This window comes from Magnolia sinica, chromosome 2, assembly GCF_029962835.1.
Source record: "Magnolia sinica isolate HGM2019 chromosome 2, MsV1, whole genome shotgun sequence".
In the NCBI taxonomy this organism is placed as follows: Eukaryota; Viridiplantae; Streptophyta; class Magnoliopsida; order Magnoliales; family Magnoliaceae; genus Magnolia; species Magnolia sinica.
In genome coordinates, this window is record NC_080574.1 from 17,431,141 (window position 1) to 17,451,869 (window position 20,729).

The window sequence follows — 20,729 nt, forward strand, 5'->3', positions numbered from 1 at the left end:
CCCATGCATGGTATATTTATAGGAGTTTCAATTATTAAATCAACTTTAATATCTCTAATTAGTGAGATATATAATTTTTGACACTATGGTTGTGATAAGCCTACTAAAATATACACTTTGCCTGAAAATGATGAAATTCCAAGTCTTGGATGGACCGCAAGCACAAGATCATATCTAAGTGACTAACCAATGATTTTTAATTGTTGATTAGTATGGACAATGTTTGGATGGTGCCGATCATCATTAGTGGACCATGTGCCCAATAGAATGATAGTATACAGTGACACGCGTGCCACACCTGCAACTATTGAAATGATTTTACGTGTAATCTAAGCTCTCACCGTGGATTGCAAACCCCCTTAAAGAGGGGATTAGAAACCCCCTGGATTTGTAACCCCCAGGTACTTTATGCACCAAACAACTAAGGGGATTTGAAACCCCCACCAATCCCCTCCAATTCACAGTGCCAAACAACCCCTTACTAATAAATCTAGATACTAGAGGATCTTTCGGTTTGAATGACTCTTGTGGTTGGTTTATGGCCTAAGATTTTAGGCAAGGGCCTCGATGATGAGAATAAAATGAGTTGGTTACCCTTTTTTCGCTTGCACATAGTGCAGTCTCTACTTAATATGATTTTAATTTTTCAAAGATTTGAGAGAAGTTCTATAAACCATTACATATAGGGTTTGAGTGGACAAACGTGGGAGAATAAATAACACAAAATATAGAAAGATGTGAGTGTAGTGTTGGTATGCCATGTGTGAGATGTTGACATGAATTAATAAATATGTAAGAATAAAAGAGAGGAAAACCAAGCATTCTCTAGCTAAAAGAGTTAGCCAGGCATCCTTTATTCTATCTCTATTCCATTGATTGTCAAACTCTAGAAATAACAACCTATTTATGTTGAGAAGATATATCATGGGAGGAAAATACCCCAAGCCTTAGGATCTCTCCTGGACCCTCTCGAAAGCCTCCTCCTCGCAGTTGTAGACACTTCTTCTTTGCAGTGATTATTCGCGACTATCTTAAAAGAGAGAGGTTGGCTTGGTATTTATAGACATGATCAATAGGAATCTGATTCTCGCCGATTGATGATATATGTGTACTTTTCAATGTGCTTGGGGTGATACAAGCATGCGCATGTAATAATAAGCTTTTTCAAGGCCGATAGGAATTACATTCCCGCCAATTTATTTTACAGATTTTGAAGGCCTTAAATATATCACCACAAGTCTCTAAAGCAAATGGATGTAGTACAGGTAGGCCATGATGGGATTTGATTGGATGAGTGGTACAAGTAAGCCGCTGTCAGAAATGAGCCTAATTAAGCATGCACTCAACTAAACAACTTTCAAACATACTTTGCATAGGCCCGTTTCTTATTGCGGTATGTTATCTCATCCACATTAAATCTTTTACTAATATCAATACAAGCAAGGCAATACCCAATCCAAGTCTAAAGTAGATTGCCTCATGACTAGAAGTGACGGGACTCAAGTGAGTTACGTGCCATTGTCAGAGATAACTTTTATTAAAGTAAGTGTTAAATGGAACAACTTTTAAACATAATTTGGATGAGCTCATTCTTTGACAATGACATGTGCCATATTTGCAAGGAAAATCCGTGTCATATCTCTCTCTCTTTTTCGTTTTTTTTTTGGGTACAATTGGGAAAGGGATTCTCCTTGACTTTTGATGGACGTGCATGTGAGATTCACTGAGACCATTAAGCGTGTAATTCCATGTTAGCACTCGGGTTAAAAAAATCAAGCTAAACCGTGATTTGGGTGGGCCACACTAAATAGAACAGTTGGGTAAGAGATGTTCGCCTTTGATTTTACCAGGCTTACCAACATGATTATATACAATCCACTTCAATAACTAGATGCCACACAAAAATTTAGTCATGGGATTTTTTTTTAAAAGCCCATCGATGATTCAGATGGTCAAACTAAGAAAAACATTTGAAGGGTGAGCATTGTTGTGTACACTCTTTCCAATCACGTGGTTCACCCTAAACCACGTATGGGGCTTATATTCGGGCTTTGGGTCTAACATGGAGTGATGCACCAAGTAGCTGGGGTGGATTTCTTGTAAACATACAGTGAACCAGAGCCACTACTAAGAAATGTATAATGGAAGGATTGAGGGGGCAGTAATGGAATGTAAATTCTATATTAAGCTGGTAAGTTGTTTTGTTTTTTTTTTTTTTTTGTAAAATTTCAAAAAAATATGGCGGATAGGATCCCATTAATTCCCTTCATAGCGATCGACCTGACTTTGAGCCCTGATAGGAGGTTCTTAGTTGTATCGAATTATAGAGCATCTTCTAATGGCATGCATAACTGGACCATGAAAATTCATTGAAATCCTCGTGGAAAGCTAGCTGTCCTAAAGAAATTGATTTCTCCCCTTGGAAAGCTTGTTCGAGCAGGCTTCTCACATGCATCCACTCTCAAAATCCACATGTACAAGTCATGCCTTTCTCAGCGAGTGGACCTACTCTTCGCTTGCTCATAGGCTTTTAAAGGACGGCTAGAAGCCATGTTCTCATTGTGGCTAAGTCACGGTCCCTACGTCTAATTGATTCATTTTTAATTATCTAATAAATGTCTGCTAAATTAGCAGTCAGTGTTGGCACTTCATTTGTTTTGGTTACGTGTAGTGTGTATAAGTGTGCTAGAACCGATTGTATGATTCGACTCAAACCCAACAACTTGACCCCAAGCCCCTAGAAAAACATTGAATGTGATCATATATAATCAAGACCTGAAAATATTGGTTGCTCATTCAATCACTCACGAGATAGTTATAATATAATCAGACAATTATTGGAGAGTGGGGTTATTCGAAGATGGGTTGCATCTCTCCTTCCATGCAAAATGACTTTTATGAGCGGAAACAATTGATTAGAAATCAAATACTCACGGTTGATTACAATGAAAAATTGACAGATGGCCTTTTGAAATATAAATTGATTGTATGAATATTGGGAATATTTCAAGGCAAAAGCATACACTTGAATTACAGTTAAAGATTACTGCTACTAAATTATTGACACTGTTATAATAGATATAAAATATGATAAGGAAAAATAATTTAATTGGTCTGATTGATTTAGTATGAGATTACCTGCTTTGTTGAATTCCCTATTATTTATAAACCTCTTCCAAACAATCTCTTAAACATTTTTTTCCTTTATTTAACGCTTATAGTGGCTGATTCGTCGCCACATTAGCCTTCCATATCCTTCATTGTCTTCTTGTTACCTGTCCATCTAATCATTTTTTTGGCTCTCTGGTTTGACCACTTATTGCTTTTGAAATTCTCAACCTTGTCCGTCATCAAATGACATGTATCATCACATCAATGGCAATTATAATTTCATGAAAGATGTTATAAATACCTCTAAATATCTTTTGCATGTTATACATTTTCTTACATTACGTAAAATAAGCTTAAATTTTAGTTAATGATATATAATGGGACCTGATTTGAATTTGTTTGAAATGCACGCAAATCTTTAAGTACATGCATATCATTCATCATGCTATGCTAAAGCATCAAAGTTTTTCTTGAAAAGTTGCCTACAATCTTTCATTTTGTAGGTTTGGGGTCATTAGTATCAGGCACTAACTGACATATTTGGGGTTGTTTGGCGCATGAAATTAGATGATTTTAAGTGGAATAAAACTTTAAATTCATTGGTTTGAAAAATCATATTTGTTTGGTTCATCGTAGATTTCTAACATTGGATTTTGTGCATGAAGTAGGGAAGGCTTTCCGACAACTCAACTAGGATTTGGAGAACCTAGAAGCATGAGCTATCAAGTTCTTACGTCGGGATGGAAGGTGGGGCCCACTTTGATATTTGTGAGGAATCTACCCCATTCATCTGTCTTACAAGAACATCTTAGGGTATGTGACAAAAAATTTGAGGTAGATTTAAAACTCAAGTGGGCCACACGAGAGAAAACAGTGGGGATTGAGTGACCACCGTTGAAAGGGAGACAATGGGTTTCGAGTTCACAATTTCTGCGGTCTGCACTGAATGACATTCAATGCTGTGTATCTCGGGTACATGCTGCATGTAGCGAGCCGTAGTACAATACAAGGCAATGACGCGTAGGACGGATGCCGACTCCTGCCCCTTGATCAGCAATGGGCGTTTGTCGCTCAACATCAACACACGGCAGGGGAAGCCGGTGGATCCTGACTGTCCATCCACTGAGTCCAGCTAGCAGATGGGTCGTAGTTGAAGATCGGGCAGACGAATGGTCCCAGCCGTGGCTTTTCCACAACGACCGTGGAATGCATGGAAGTGCCCTTTTGCACGGTTAGAATAGTCTCCTCCAAGTGAATTTTAATTGTGGGCCATCCATGGATAGGGCCCACTAGATGAACGGACTAGATCTACCAACTTTCCTGCCATGTGTCAAGGGTTCGGTTAAGAATCTCCCTTGCCAATCCAGCGCGCTGCAGGCAAAACATCCGTCTCGGAACAGTGCACCGCTGAGGGTTGTCGGCAGGAGAAATTGAAAATAAAAACAACCGAAACAAACTAGTTTCAATTTCTAGTCGAACTTGCGTGCCTCTTTGATTTTCCAAAATTACTCTGTAATTCCCATTGTATTTACAGCTCTTGATTCGAAGTTGACATTGACCCGCCAAATGTTTTGGCTAAAAATATATTTTGGATGTAGAAACTATCGGGAGTACAGCTATGTATAAGTTTATATTCATGTTGTCCATTTGTTACCGTAGCTATACCTAGATCCATAGCTCAAGTGGTAGTACCTCGTTTCAACTCGTCTTATTGATTCCCTAGTGGGGGTGGCTAACAGGGAAGTGTGAACTGACAATAGATGTACTGACAAGGTAACAAAAAATAAAAATAAAAAATGTTACCGTAGCTCATCTTAAGACATGAGCTAAAAAATAAGGCACGCTCAAGTAAAGCAAACACTATTAAATAGTGGGAATTGAATGCTTACTGTTGAAAGCTATTTGGGGGGCAATAAAAAGTTTGGATTAAGCTGATATTTATATTTTCCTTTTATTCATATATTTATGATATTATGAACAATTCCTATAACAAATAAACATTAGTGTAGGCCTTACAAAGGTATTAGCTTTAAACAAATAAAGTTGTTAGGACTACTATTTTATGTGATTTGGTCCATTTGAATTATGGTTTTGCCCCTTTTCAGACACGTCTGAAATAAGCATTTGGAGGGATGAATGACATGGATATAATATATTCATTATAGTGAGCTCTACATCTCATGTGTGTTTAGAAACACATCGAATCCATTAAAATTCACATGATTTTGAATGAAGTGAGTTCTTAAAAAAAAATTGGTGTAAAAAGTAATAATAACATATTTACATGATATTTATAGAGAATTTTGAAAATCAAACAGGACCATCAAATTCTCAAGTCAGATTTCGATATCCATAATAGCATAGCTGTCTTAGTTTATGGCGCAATGGCCATCCAAGTTAAGTCCCAATTAATCAACAGTAAAACCATGTGTGGATTTGAGATGATGCAAATCACCTTCCAACGCCCAAAAACTCCATTAGCAAAACTCAACATAAAAGATGCACAATACTCTTACTTTTTCCAACTACTTTATCTTAAAAATTAAAAATATTTTTGTCTAAAATCCTCTTTCTATACCTTAAAAATATACTTTCATAACATTAGTTTTCGGCCTTTCATTAAAAAAAACGCATAAAAGGTAAGCGTCCATTGTGCTAATTTTTTCCAATCCTAATCATCCAATGGTGGTTTTTGAAGGGCATGTTATGAGAATATGGCGTAGATCTGAACTTGACATATTGATAGATAAGATGGCCCCATGACAGTCTATGCTAGTCAGGAAAGGCAGTTAACCGACACCATAATCTATTATCTGGAAAGTACAGACCAATATCATCTATACACATGCACAATCACCTCAAATGTGGCATATATAATCATCAAACAGAGAACCCACTGTAAGAACACCTGTAAAATCAAATTGACTCGACAATTCCAAAAACAAATTAGCCAACATTTTATAAATGAATTGGAACCATTGATACATTTCAACATTTTTCACTCAAACCATACATTAAATATCCACCAATCAAAGATATATCATTATTTGTTCAACGTATTCTCATTCAAGGCCATTCCACAAGGAGAAAAACTCCACTATTTGGATGGTTCTCTCCACTATTTGGACGCATGCATGCCCATCAATCTACATTTTCCGCCGGAGTATATGAGAAATAGTTATTCGATGCTCCGACAAAGTAGGTAGATTGGTACATTGCATACATATAAATTGCATACATCTCACGCATTAACTCAAATTAAGTCATTGGTTTCACAGTCGTAATCTCCTGTTCATGGATACTTCTTTCTTGAAACAGGACCATTGGATATTTTCATTTTGAACCATCCAATAAATGTCCATCAATATGATAATCATATAATCAAATAACCACAATATTTGGCCAATGACCGATATAAACTGGGCCAAATAATGTGAACAGTTTGATTGAATTACTCCCATATCACAAGTCAATTTCTAATAATCTTTGTGTACCTGCGTATCGTCCATCACAATCTACTAGAGTATCAAAGTTTTTCTCCCTGAATGGTTCTATGTATTTAAAATGGACCCGGGTCTATCGGATTCCTTCTAGGATTTTATTACTGGTGCGGAAAATCAGTGAGATACGTAAGCCGGATAAGCCAAATCACAGGGAACAATGGGTATGGGATGCCAACCATTGGCTTGTGCGTGGGCCACCATAATGTGAATCGTTCATCAAATCCGTTAAGTAGGTGTGACTTATCAGGATTAAGTGAAAATACAAAAATCAGCCAATTTCAAACATCAGGCAGGCAACGCCGTGTGAAATTAGAGGTTTAAGCAGTTTTACTTGTTACCATTGGTGTGGCCCATCATAGACTTTTATGATATTTCCTATGTACGGTGCAATAAATAGTTCTCACCTAATGGACGGCCTGAATTTTACATATAAAACATGGTGGGGCCCAGCTGGGTGTTTTGAACGCATTCCTCTTCCCGCAATAAAGACATTTTCCCAAATTACCGAGAGCGAGAGCGAGAGAGAGTGACATTTCTCCTAGCGAAACTAAAGAAGCTTCCCCTCCATCAGATGCGGCGATCGATTCTCTCATATTGTTAGATGCGACTGACGATATCTTCTGCTCAAATGGAATTCGCAACTGCGAAATCTGCTTTCTTTCTTCTCCTCCTCTTCTCCTTTTCTACCGTGAGAGCCTCTGTCCATATCTACGATCAAGACGCCTTCAGGGAAGTTGGCAATGCCTTCCTTCTATCCGGTGGCAGCGAGGGGATCGTTGCTTCTACCGATGCCGTACGTGATCAGATCGGATCTGGGACCCACGATGGTCGCTCCTTCATCCGGTAATCTTCAAGAAGCTCCTTCGCATTCTTTCGTGATAGAATCGGATGCTGATTTCAATTATTTAGATTCAGTAATTTGAGTTCGTATTTTCTCCTCTTTTATTTTATCGTTCTTCTTTTAAACTATTTGGCTGAATTGGATATTTTGCTGCGGGCAATTTGGAATTGCTGCAGTGGATTTTGGATTTCAGCGAAGATAGAGCTAGATCTAGTTTGAATTACGATTTGGGAAATGTGAAGTGGGGAATTTGTGGGCTGCGCGTGACAAAATGGAGTTGGTGTGTGAGATCCAGGCTGTTCATCCAGGGCGTATCTTGTATGTTCTATTGCACAAAGGTTAGGCCGGTCCACTCATCAGTTCGCCGGTTTCTTCAACTGTCAATTTGTAGTGCATGTGTGGCCTACCTAATGAGCGGGCTCGCCTGATTTTGGGACAGACACATTTGTAGTGTGGCTGCCTGATGAATGGCCTGGATCACGCACATGTGTGCCACATTGGCACATGTGGGACAAGTCGGGTAGTACAGATGGATGGGTACCCTTAGCAATCCCGATGAGTGGACACCAAAGCTCTCATTTTCTGTTGAGTAGTAGTTTGAGTAAGTCTTGAATGAGCCACTCGAAAGGTTGATGCAAATAAATGAATTTTTGTTCGACGTCTCCGAGCTATATACCCTCGTCTAACTCTGGTCATTGAATCAAATTAAACTTTGATGAATAACTAATTGATTTCTTTTCTATCAGTCATTCTTTTCCCCTCTCCTGGTTTATTAAGAACAAAACGGATTCTTCCGATGTATAAAATAAAAATTCCAATGGCTTTTGCTACTATGACCTTCCCAACCATGATTTTTTAATGGTCTTACACTGAGATTGAATTCATAAGACTCACCATGTGATCAAACAATGATAAGACAGGTAGAATTGCAAATAATAGAGAGAATGACAACAGTTGGTTACAGATGGAGGATGGGCACGATATGAATTGAACACAAAACCGACACAAATATGCACACCACTATTAGTCTCACCTTGCTAATCTCAAAGCGGGCCACTGTCCTAGAGATTTTTGACATCTATATAATATAGGGTTCTCTCTTAGATTTATATTACTTCGCCGGTTTCTTCAACTGCAATTTTTAGTGCATGTGTGGCCTACCCGATGAGCAGGCTTGCCTGATTTTGGGACAGGCACATTCGTAGTGTGGCTGCCTGACAAATGGCCTGGATCACGCACATGTGTGCCACATTGGTATGTGTAGCATGTGTGGGACAAGTTAGCGAGTACAGATGGATGAGTACCCTTAGCAATGTCCTTACACTGAGATTGAATTCATAAGACCCACCATGTGATTAGACAACAATAAGATAGGTAGAATTGCAAATAATAGAGAGAATGACAACCATTGCTTACAGAAGGGGAATGGGCACCATATGAATTGAACACAAAACCAACACAAATATGCACACCCCTATTGGTCTCACATTGCTAATCTCAAAGCGGGCCACTGTCCTAGAGATTTTTGACATCTATATAATATAGGGTTCTCTCCTATATTAATATTACCATCATCATCATTATTATTTAATTTCTACTTTTGAATTCCTGTTTCAAATGGATTCATAAAGCGAACCGAAATAGTTGGGAGAACGGGAAGGCTGTGACAATGATGACATTGTGAGGCATTTATGGTCACCTTGCATGATGCAGACATCAGTAGTGCACACTTTAGAGTGTACCAGAGGAGGAGGCGTCGCCGACAGAGTACCGGAGCGGAGGAGTTGATGTGGATGAATGTTGGGTCCATTGGACCCATTTTTTGACGCGCTACGAGTGCAGGAGCGGCATGATCGCACCTTGATCATAAATCCATGGGTCGGATTTTACACCCTACCACACGGGTGTTTTAATTTTTGTCGTTTTTATTCTTTTTCTTGTTTCAGGGGCTTTATTGCACTTTCTTTATATTTTCATCTTTTTGTAATTTTTCTTGTTTTCTGGGGCTTTAGTGCACTTTTACTTTTTCCATAACTTATATACGTTGTGAAAAACCCTATTTTCATTATTATTGAATGAATAGAAATTTGTATATTTTCTTCTTCTTTATTGAAGATATTAGGGTTTCAGGATTGGCCCTTAAGTGTTGAGGATTCTATCCCGATTTCAGGTTTCCTTCTTTCTAGATCTTCGAGGTGCAAGAAAAGGTAAGAATTATTCTCATTTTCTTTTGACGACAAAAGGACTTGTACATTCTTCACCTCGAACCCTTCATTCTTCACCCATTTCATTCTTTTTTGAATATCCCATTTCTAGTTTAAACGGAGAAGGGGGATGATTAGCCAGTAGAATCAGATTCAAACTCGACCGTGGACCGACTTATGCTAGATCTGGGACATCCTCATATCCCTAGGTCTTCCCTTTTTACCATTTATGTAATTTTATGCTAAGGGGCATGATCCTGACGGAATGACCTCATCTTTGTGTTGAAATTTACCTAATCCCTTTCATTGGAAACAGTTAGTTGATTCGTGTATTTACTTGAACATTCTTTAACTTGAATATACATCATCTACGATTAGGTCATCACATGTCCCTACATCATTGAATAACATTGGTCGCTTTTCTTCTTAAATGTATTGAGCTTCTTAACTAGAAAAAGTCATTTTTTAATTTGATTTTTTGGTCCGGTCATCTAGATTTCCAATGTTGCTCATTCTATGAGGAAACCCAGCATCGATTTTAATATGCCAACATCAGAAATCAATTTATGGATGTAATTTTTCCAATTACTATTGAGTGGTGATGTGCCAGCTGATCCCCAGCCAGGTATAGGAGAGGGCTGATGTCTGGTACACAGCTGGTTGTCAAGCTTCTGCCAAGCTATCATGAGAAAACATGGAGCCAACCCAAATAGCTGGGTCAAGGCTATATTGACGACGACAGCAGCGACACGAGTACAGTCTCTTGTTTATGCAGGCTCCAAAGCCCAGTAATGACATGTTTTCAAATATTTCCATATAAGACAATCTTGATCAATGTAATTTTGGGTATTTTCTCTTGACAGCATCTGGTGCTTTTCACGTAATTTGTATCCATTATTTTTGGAATGATTCTGTTTAAATTTTTCACTTGATTTGCTTTCATTTTACTCATGGTTACAAGACTCAAAGACATGGATCGACTCGTCCAGCCCTGAGTAGAGTCAATGAGTTGGAGTTTTGGGTGGGGGGTAACTTGTGGGATTCAACCAGTACCAAATTCGAGTCGGATCGGACTTGTCCGAGTCTTAAAGCCATGATTTTACTATTAAATGGTTCCAGCACTGATATAAAAGCAACTCAAACAGGTTTGAGGGTATTACATTCTGGAGGAATGCAGAAGCTGCTGCCCAACATTCAAACATGGAACATAGTACCGGGTTGATTCAAGCTGTTATCTTTGAGGCAGCTGATCGGGACAACATTGGTGGTTCTGCTTATGGTGGACAAAGGTCTATTTGCTGCACCCCGGATCTTGCAAAGCTTGTTGGCTGCAAACAAGGCGAAGTCCTTAGGAAACCTTCTGCTGTGGATCCTGAATGGCCTCTTTTAATAAGTACACAGTTTGGTGGGAACTCTTTGTCTACGAAGATGGAACCTACAGAAGTCAATATTACAAAGACTGGAATGTATAACCTGTTCTTTATCTCCTGTGACCCGAATCTAAAGGGACTATTGATGAGTGGAAAGACCCTCTGGAAAAACCCAAGTGGTTATTTGCCTGGGAGGATGGCGCCACTAATGACATTTTATGTATTCATGACACTCGCGTATGTGCTCCTCAGCGCCGTTTGGTTTCTGCAGTATGTTAGATTTTGGCGGGACGTATTGCCGATTCAGAACTGTATCACCTTTGTTATTTCACTCGGTTTGTTTGAAATGACCCTTTGGTACTTCGAATATTTGAACTTCAATGTCACTGGAGTCAGGCCTGTTGGAATTACGGGTTGGGTAGTGACTGTTGGAGCTGTGAGAAAAACAGTTTCTCGTATTATCATACTGTCCGTATCTATGGGGTACGGTGTTGTACGACCTACTCTCGGTGGCCTCACCTCCAAGGTGCTTCTTCTTGGTATGACATACTTCTTTGCAACTGAGTTACTGGATATTGCAGAGAATGTGGGAACCATCAATGATATTTCAGGGAAAGCCAGACTTTTCCTTGTCCTCCCTAATGCATTCCTCGATGCGTTTCTAATACTGTGGATTTTCACTTCCCTTTCTAAGACATTGGAGAAGCTGCAGGTGCCTTGACTTCTCTATTGTTTATTTATTCAATTCAACAAGTAATATGGAGATGTCTGCCAGTATTTACGTTTACTTTCAGGTTCTGTACTGATTTTATCTGAGATTCCCCAGGCAAGGAGGAGTTCTGTTAAGTTGGATATTTATAGGAAATTTACAAATGCATTGGCAGTGGCTGTGATTGCTTCGGTTGCTTGGATTGGTTATGAGGTACAGATTTCACTCAGCGAAAAATAATTCTTTCGTAGTTTTGGTTTGGACTTTGGGCATATTAGACATCACTGTAGTTTATTCACTTAGCTCTTATCTCAGTAAGGCAATAACCATGATTAACAAGATTCTTTGCTCTGTCTTTGTTTGCATCCTGCAAATATCACATGCATAGTATAGCACATGGATATGATTCCTGTATTGTGTATTGCACACCCGATCATAAACTTAAGATCATGTTACTTCTCTTTGCATGTAAATGACTTTCGATCATTTAATTTTGTACTTCTCTTCTTGTTCAGTCGCTTCAAAATCATGAAAATTTCTTTGGAAGACATTTTATGGATTCTCATGCAAATTGTTGAACACTGTGCTCACCTTTATCGGTGGTTCTATCTGCCAAGTCGTTGACCTAAAACAGTGAACTACTTTCTGGTGATTAAGCTAGGGTTGCCTTGGCTGAACGATCCAACTAGGTGCCACTTCCACTTCTAATCATGATTTAGACTTCCTAGCTGTTTAAACCTGTGGACTTGTAAAACAGACATTTCCCTGTTTCTGCCACTTGAATCTGTTGCTGCTTCACTTCACACTTTGTGCAACTGTTAGGTTGAACTGTAAACACCACTATGGCCTAATTGCTGGGGCACATGGCCTGACCCTGCAGAAATAGCCATTTGATTGTCTGTAGGGGACCTGTACAATTCTAAGGCCCTGTTTGTTTCATGGACTAGCTCAGTAATGTGGAGTAAAACTCACATAATTACTTCTTTCCTCTGATTGGATATTGCGAACTGTCAAATCAGTGGAATCCTTTGGAATCACCGTATGTTGTGAATAAGCGGAGGTGGGTTGACATGGCATAGTTTCGTGGACCCTATCATGATGTATGTGTTACATCCACACGGTCCACCCATCTTGTGTGATCATTTTATGCAATGAGACAAAAAATAAGGCAGATACAAATCCAAAATGGACCACACCACAGCTAGCGGTAGGGATTGGACTTCTGCCATTGAAAACTTCTTGAGGTCCACAGAAGTGTTGGATCTTCCCCATGTTTTGGGACAGATCCTAAAACGATAATGCAAAATGGATGGATGGTGTGGATATAACACATATGGACGAAATTACATCCAAGTGTATCTAACTGATGAAAGTACTTTACATGTCGGTAGTGAAGATTGAAGAGGAGTATCACATACGATCAGTGCTCAGTTTCACTTCTGAATACAGTAGTAAAGGTAATTATAACTTTTTCACTATACATTACACCACATTATTGTGATTTGACATGAAACAAACAGGCCCTAAAGGGTAAAGAACCAACAAATTGCTCCGTGCTCTAGTGGAAACGGAGATCTTTCTCATCCCTGGAGAAGCAAATGCCTTTAACTAATGCATGTATTGTTGATATGGTATGTAAAATCCATTTAGGTAAAATAATTTTTGTAGTTAGACAAAAAATGAGGTACAGCCTCATGCATATGCGAGAAAAAAATAGATAAAATTTAAAAGATAATAATGCCATTTGGCAAATAAGGGGATAGCACAAAACAGTCATCAACCTTCGACGTTTATACTTCAAGATGAAGGAACGAGATCAATCATTCCTGGTGCCTCAGAAAGGTGAAGGGAACATTTCTTCTCAAGTTGTTTGTTGAGGATTTGATTCTTCTACTAGCAGAATGCCTTACCAATCCAACCCAGAATCTGATTTGTGATGGAATGATGATTAACCTTGATCCTGGAAGAAGTTGCAAATTGTCATTACATCCTTTTCTGGCACTTTTGGTGGTGACCCTATTTTCCAAGGCAAATAAGATTATTTTCAGGACAAAGCAACGGCAGATCTGTGACAACAGTATCAATCATAGCAAACGTTTCACAATGAACAAATGTAATTGTAAAATTTCAGTTTGTTACTTAATGTTATAATTTCCCTCAAGTGTGATGCACAAAAGTATAGGCCTTGTATCATTGTCGGGCTTCAATATCTGCTACTTGAAGGCACAATTGGCATAGTGCTTCCATCATTAACAATATGTAGATATTGAAGGTTGAAGTAGGGCTGAAACTTGGGTTTGGGTCAACATGAAAACAATTGACTGTCGATAGTCGGATTGGTTTGTTTCGGTTTTGGAAGGGGAAGCTTCAAAAAAAGAGGGACAGGCAACCTGAGTTTGGGTTGGGTTGGGTGAGGGTTAGGTTGTTGAGGTCCCCAGCTTGGGTTTGGGTCTGGGAAAGCCAACCCGATTTGAAATTGGTTTGAGAAAATTCTGATTTGGTCAGGTCTGTTAGGAATAATCACATGTATTTGGGTCAAGCGGGTTGGGTTGGGTTGGGTTCAGTTTGGAAATTGGAATCCTGGTTGGCTTGGGTTGCAGTTGGGTACTTTTGAGGTCAGGTTGGGCTCGGGTTGACCCCCAACCCAACCCGCCTGACTCGCCCCTAGCTTGAAGATGATTTCTTTGATTTTGAAAGATAGCTTGAAGATGATTTCTTACATGCTGCCTATTTGATCTTAATGATTGTGATAAGTTGATAAGCCCTTGGAAAATGATCAGCACCTTTTGTGACTCTATTGGTTGCCTACCAGTGATAAAGTGTAATGCATCCATTTCCTGATTATATTCACCAACCTTGTATTCTCTATCCATTGTAATCCTCTTGAAGGTAACGTAAAACCCAGCAAGGAAACTGGTATGTATTGCCCGATATGTACCAGGATTGCCCATGAACAATATGGCTGTATTGTCCCAAAACAGCCCGTTATAGGGTTGACATGTGGTGTTATGGGACATATCGATGGTGAACGGTATGATAGCTGATAACGTGTTCGAAACCTTGAAATCTAGACCATAACGATGGAAGGAATGTGAGTGTAATGACCCAGAATTTTGGTACACGTGCGTACACATACATGTATGTACAATTGCCTTCATTGGAGTATACACACATAGACCCATGCATACATCCACGCACCCATGCACACATGCATCTATCGGCTCATGTAAATTGTGACCGTTGATGTGTGATCGTTTTGCTTGGTGTGAACTATTAATTAATATCATTAATGATTACATGATTTTGGTAGAATATATATGAGTTTATTTATAATGCACTCTCTCAACTCATATACTTAAGATAACGTGTTTAATTATTAACTAATCCAAATCTAGCCAACATCAACTATTGATTGTGCACTGAGATTAATTTGCTCTTAATCACTAGATTGTTGTTAAAAAAATAAAATTAAAATAAAAAAAAACAACCCATTTTTTTGTGGGAACCAACCTCATCGTCCGCTTGTGTGTGGCCCACTTGAGTTTCGGATCAGTCTCATTTTTCGCCTTATATCTTCTCTTGGCCAGGCCAAGATGATGGACGGAGTAGATTTAAATTATTGTTAGTGGGACCCATCATATCTTAAAAAATAAAAAAAAAAAAAAATAAAAGTTATATCTTCTGCACGACTAAACCACTTTCTCCACTTTCCTTCCTTTTTGTACGGTAATGGCCGCCGAACCTCCCACTAAATGAAACCGTCCCATAATTCTCACTCCTCCATTCCATTACGCATCCATTTATAAAAAGAAAATAAAAAAGAAAAAGAGAAAGAATCGAAGGAATCAATCAAATTAAAAAAAAAATTGAGTGAAGGAGAGAAAGATCTCTATAAATCAAGAGAGAGAGATTAAAGTGGGGCCGGATCATCAGACTTTAAGGTATGTGATCTTAACCTGAAATTTACCATTTTCAGTTATTATTATGTTTATTTAATTGAAATTTTCATAGAAATATTATTGTTAGTTGAATATTTTTTTTTTTATGTAGGGAATCTACTTATTTAGGAATTTCTATTTTACTCTTTTTTAAAATATTTAATAATAAAATAAAATAAATTTACAGAATAAAATAAATAGTTTATTTAAGATTATTTTATTAATTCTTAATTTTTTTGTTAAATTTTTTTTATTAAACTAAATATCAAATAAATTATAATATCTTACAATATTTTACAGTACAAACAGAATATATAATTAATTATTTAAAGTATTGATGATTCATTATGCAGAATTATGAACATAAGTGATGTAAGATTGATAAGTATATATAAGCAAATATGATTATGAAAATAAAATAAAAATATATAATAATAATAACAAATTATAAATTATATAATTGTAATATGTAATCAGTATTAATATGATATATAATAAAATAAAATAAAATAAAAAAAAGTTTATAAGATCATTAAGGTATAGTAAAATATAAATATTATGTCTCATAATAATATAGTAGTAATACAATATAATTGTAAGTTATAAAAAAAAATATTGACAAAATATATAACATAATTAAAGTAAACATGTGTAAGACAACATTATATTACATAATTAATACATAAGTATTTAATATTATTTTTATGATTATGTTATAAGTAACAAAATAAAAAAGTTTTATTTGATAATATGTAAAGGTCGTAATAAATATAATTTATTATTTTTAAAAAAATTATGTAAATGATGATATTAACAATTTAACATAAAAGTAATATAATAATTATATTAAATGTATCAAAAAAAGTAAATTTATTAATTTAGATAGTCAATTATAAAACAAGGTTAATCATACTGGCATAATGTTGTAATAAATAATTTATATAATAATAATAATATCCAAAGTCCAAATTAATATCTTATTTAACCTAATTCAATTTAGATTTAAAAATAAATAATAATAAAATTTTGAATTTAGATTTAAATAGTTAGATAAGAATAATAATAATAATAATAAATTTTAAATTATCAAATAATAACTTAATTACATTATTAAAGTTTCAACAAAAATTTAAATCTAGAATTATTGATTAAAATTATATTGTTGATATTTTGTTGTGAAATAATTATTAATTTTACATGTATGTTTATCAGTCATTGAACATTAAATTTTATTATGTTAGATGTAACGTAAGCAAGTAGGGCAATCGTGTCCCTTGGGTGAAAGACCCTAAATTAGCAAGTAGGGCAATCGTGTCCCTTGGGTGAGAGACCCTAGAACTCACTGGATCCTTTGGAGTCTCCTTTGTGTACGGCGTATGAGTACAATTGTGTGCGCGGACATACGTCAGAGGTACAACTGAAGCAGTTATTTAATTTTATTATTGAATTCATGATAGTGTAGCATTCAGTACGTCTTTATGATTCCAACATCGCATTCATGTCATATTTAATATTCAATATTTTGATTCATGTTTTGAATTTCAAGAACGTAATTTTATTATTTATTTGTTTAATATAAATCTAGAAATTTCAGATTTGGTTGGATAAGATCCCACGAGCGGTTGTGCTCATACCCAAAATAACAGTGTTTCAGGTCTTGGAGTTTAGACGTTTCACTTCTGAATACAGTAGTAAAGGTAATTATAACTTTTTCACTATACATTACACCACATTATTGTGATTTGACATGGAACAAACAGGCCCTAAAGGGTAAAGAACCAACAAATTGCTCCAGTGCTCTAGTGGAAACGGAGATCTTTCTCATCCCTGGAGAAGCAAATGCCTTTAACTAATGCATGTATTGTTGATGTGGTATGTAAAATCCATTTAGGTAAAATAATTTTTGTAGTTAGACAAAAAATGAGGTACAGCCTCATGCATATGCAAGAAAAAAATAGATAAAATTTAAAAGATAATAATGCCATTTGGCAAATAAGGGGGTAGCACAAAACAGTCATCAACCTTCGATGTTTATACTTCAAGATGAAGGAACGAGATCAATCATTCCTGGTGCCTCAGAAAGGTGAAGAGAACATTTCTTCTCAAGTTGTTTGTTGAGGATTTGATTCTTCTACTAGCAGAATGCCTTAACAATCCAACCCAGAATCTGATTTGTGATGGAATGATGATTAACCTTGATCCTGGAAGATGTTGCAAATTGTCATTACATCCTCTTCTGGCACTTTTGGTGGTGACCCTATTTTCCAAGGCAAATAAGATTATTTTCAGGACAAAGCAACGACAGATCTGTGACAACAGTATCAATCATAGCAAACGTTTCACAGTGAACAAATGTAATTGTAAAATTTCATTTTGTTACCTAATGTTATAATTTCCCTCAAGTGTGATGCACAAAAGTATAGGCCTCGTATCATTGTCGGGCTTCAATATCTGCTACTTGAAGGCACAATTGGCATAGTGCTTCCATCATTAAGAGTATGTAGATATTGAAGGTTGAAGTAGGGCTGAAACTTGGGTTTGGGTCAACATGAAACCAATTGACTGTCGCTAGTTGGATTGGTTTGTTTCGGTTTTGGAAGGGGAAGCTTCAAAAAAAGAGGGACAGGCAACCTGAGTTTGGGTTGGGTTGGGTGAGGGTTAGGTTGTTGTGGTCCCCAGGCTGGGTTTGGGTCCGGGAAAGCCAACCCGATTTGAAATCGGTTTAGAAAATTCTGATTTGGTCAGGTCTGTTAGGAATAATCACATGTATTTGGGTCGAGCGGGTTGGGTTGGGTTCAGTTTGGAAATTGGAATCCTGGTTGGCTTGGGTTTCAGTTGGGTACTTTTGAGGTCAGGTTGGGCTCGGGTTGACCCCCAACCCAACCTGCCTGACTTGCCCCTAGCTCGAAGATGATTTCTTTGATTTTGAAAGTTAGCTTGAAGATGATTTCTTACATGCTGCCTATTTGATCTTGATGATTGTGATAAGTTGATAAGCCCTAGGAAAATGATCAGCACCTTTTGCGACTCTGTTGGTTGCCTACGGGTGATAAAGTGTAATGCATCCATTTCCTGATTATATTCACCAACCTTGTATTCTCTATCCATTGTAATCCTCTTGAAGGTAATGTAAAACCCAGCAAGGAAACTGGTATGTATTACCCGATAGGTACCAGGATTGCCCATGAACAATATGGCTGTACTATCCCAAAACAGCCCGTTATAGGGTTGACACGTGGTGTTACGGGACATATCGATGGTGAACGGTATGATAGCTGATAACCTGTTCAAAACCTTGAAATCTAGACCATAACGATGGAAGGAATGTGAGCCAATCACGCTTCAAAATGGCAATATTCATGTGCATTCCTGGGACTGATCTCAGAGGTTTGCTAGTCCTATACGTGTGTCTAGGGTAAGTGTGCAACCCGTCTACATGCCACCACGTGTGGCACCATGGCACACCTTTAAAAGTTTCAAGGCATCTATTAGGTAGATCACACCACGTGGATACTCTGCCCTGAAAAATAATGCTGGTCCACTCATCATGTGGGCCACAATGTTAGAAACAAATCGACAGCTTAGAAAAACCTGCCTGAAGAATTGTTTTGTCCATTTATTGCAAACCGTGGCCCACCTGATTAATGAAACAACCTGACTTTTGGGAAAGGTTATCTACACAGTGGGACCTACCTGGTGAATGGCTAGGATCTTGCACGCAGGTGCCATGTTTTTGCATGCAGAGGAGCACAGGTGGGCTGCCTTGTACCTCCGTACGGGATCAGCAAACTTCCTAATAGCTACCTTAACTAGCATGGTTATTGCTTTCATCTAAGCATGTCATCGTCTTATTCGCAGGTTTACTTCAAAGCAACAGATCCATTCAGTGAGCGGTGGCAGAGTGCTTGGATCATCACTGCCTTTTGGGATGCTCTTGCTTTCGGGTTGCTCTGTGTGATCTGCTATCTTTGGGCTCCATCTCAAAGCTCCCAACGGTATGTTCGTTTCTGGCCTTTCAGCAATCAATAGATGCAAGTATGGCTGTAGGAGAGCTTGTTTTCCCTTCCATAACTCAGTTGCATTTTAAACTAGGTATGCATATACGGAGGAAATGGGAGAAGAGGACTTGGAAGAAGCGGAATCTCTAACCAAAGGAACGCCAGGGGATTTTGCCTTGGTCAAGCAAGAAAAGAAAGAGAAGGGTTTCGAGAAAACAGATTCTTTCGGTGCAGATGGCGGCCTCGAAGAGGATAAAAGGGAGTGAGATTTCTGAAGTCATCATTTTACGTGCTGAGGAAAAGCGTATTGGATCGGGTTCCATTTCCTATAATTTTGAGTGGCAATTCCTTCTTTTTCTATCTTGTTATTGGTTAGGTAATGTGAGAATATACGTAGCATGATTTCAATTGGCTGGAACACCCATGTGTATGATTTTGGGGGTTTAAAGGAATCTCTCTCTCTCTCTGGGTTTGTTGTCCAAATCATTCAAGGTGATCACTTCGTGGATGGACAATGCCCCAAAAATCTAACCAGTTGGATATTGTCCCAAAAATCTAACCAGTTAAGGATGTTGCGGCCCATCATATCAACAATTCAGATTACAAAACCATAGGCCACACCGAACACCACAGACACAGACACGGATCCTCTGGGGATATATCCATAGAAGAGGAGGCAACAATGGTAAAGCTGGCGATGGGCCCAAGTCCAAGTTACGTTTCCATTCAAAGGACACTGTCCCTGAGAATTCCGTCTGTCCTTCAGTTTGCCAAGCTTAGATTAAGTTAGATTAAGACATGAGACGAAAGGACGCGGATTGCGTCCTACCCCCACCGTGACGGTAATCCGTCCAGGCAGGGCTCTGTGGGGCCCAACATGATGTAGGTATTTTATCCACACCGTTAATAGTTTTTATATGATTATTTTAAGATATGAGCAAAAAATTGAGGTAGTTTCAGGGCTTAAGTGGACCACAAAGTGGGGATTGAATGTCCACCATTAAAAACTTCTTGGCAGCTGGGGAAGTGTCTGATCAAGCTGAAATTTGTGTTTT

The 20,729-nt window shown here is 37.8% G+C and overlaps 1 protein-coding gene across 1 annotated transcript; it reads left to right on the forward strand.

Moving 5' to 3' along the window:
• The first annotated feature begins 7,148 nt into the window (after positions 1 to 7,148).
• LOC131236471 (uncharacterized) lies at positions 7,149 to 20,160 on the forward strand. Its single transcript, XM_058233678.1, has 5 exons — positions 7,149 to 7,457; positions 10,805 to 11,741; positions 11,856 to 11,951; positions 19,535 to 19,671; positions 19,769 to 20,160. The coding sequence occupies exons 1-5, from the start codon at positions 7,216 to 7,218 to the stop codon at positions 19,938 to 19,940; spliced, it is 1,584 nt and encodes a 527-aa protein (XP_058089661.1). The 5' UTR covers positions 7,149 to 7,215; the 3' UTR covers positions 19,941 to 20,160.
• Positions 20,161 to 20,729: the final 569 nt, after the last annotated feature.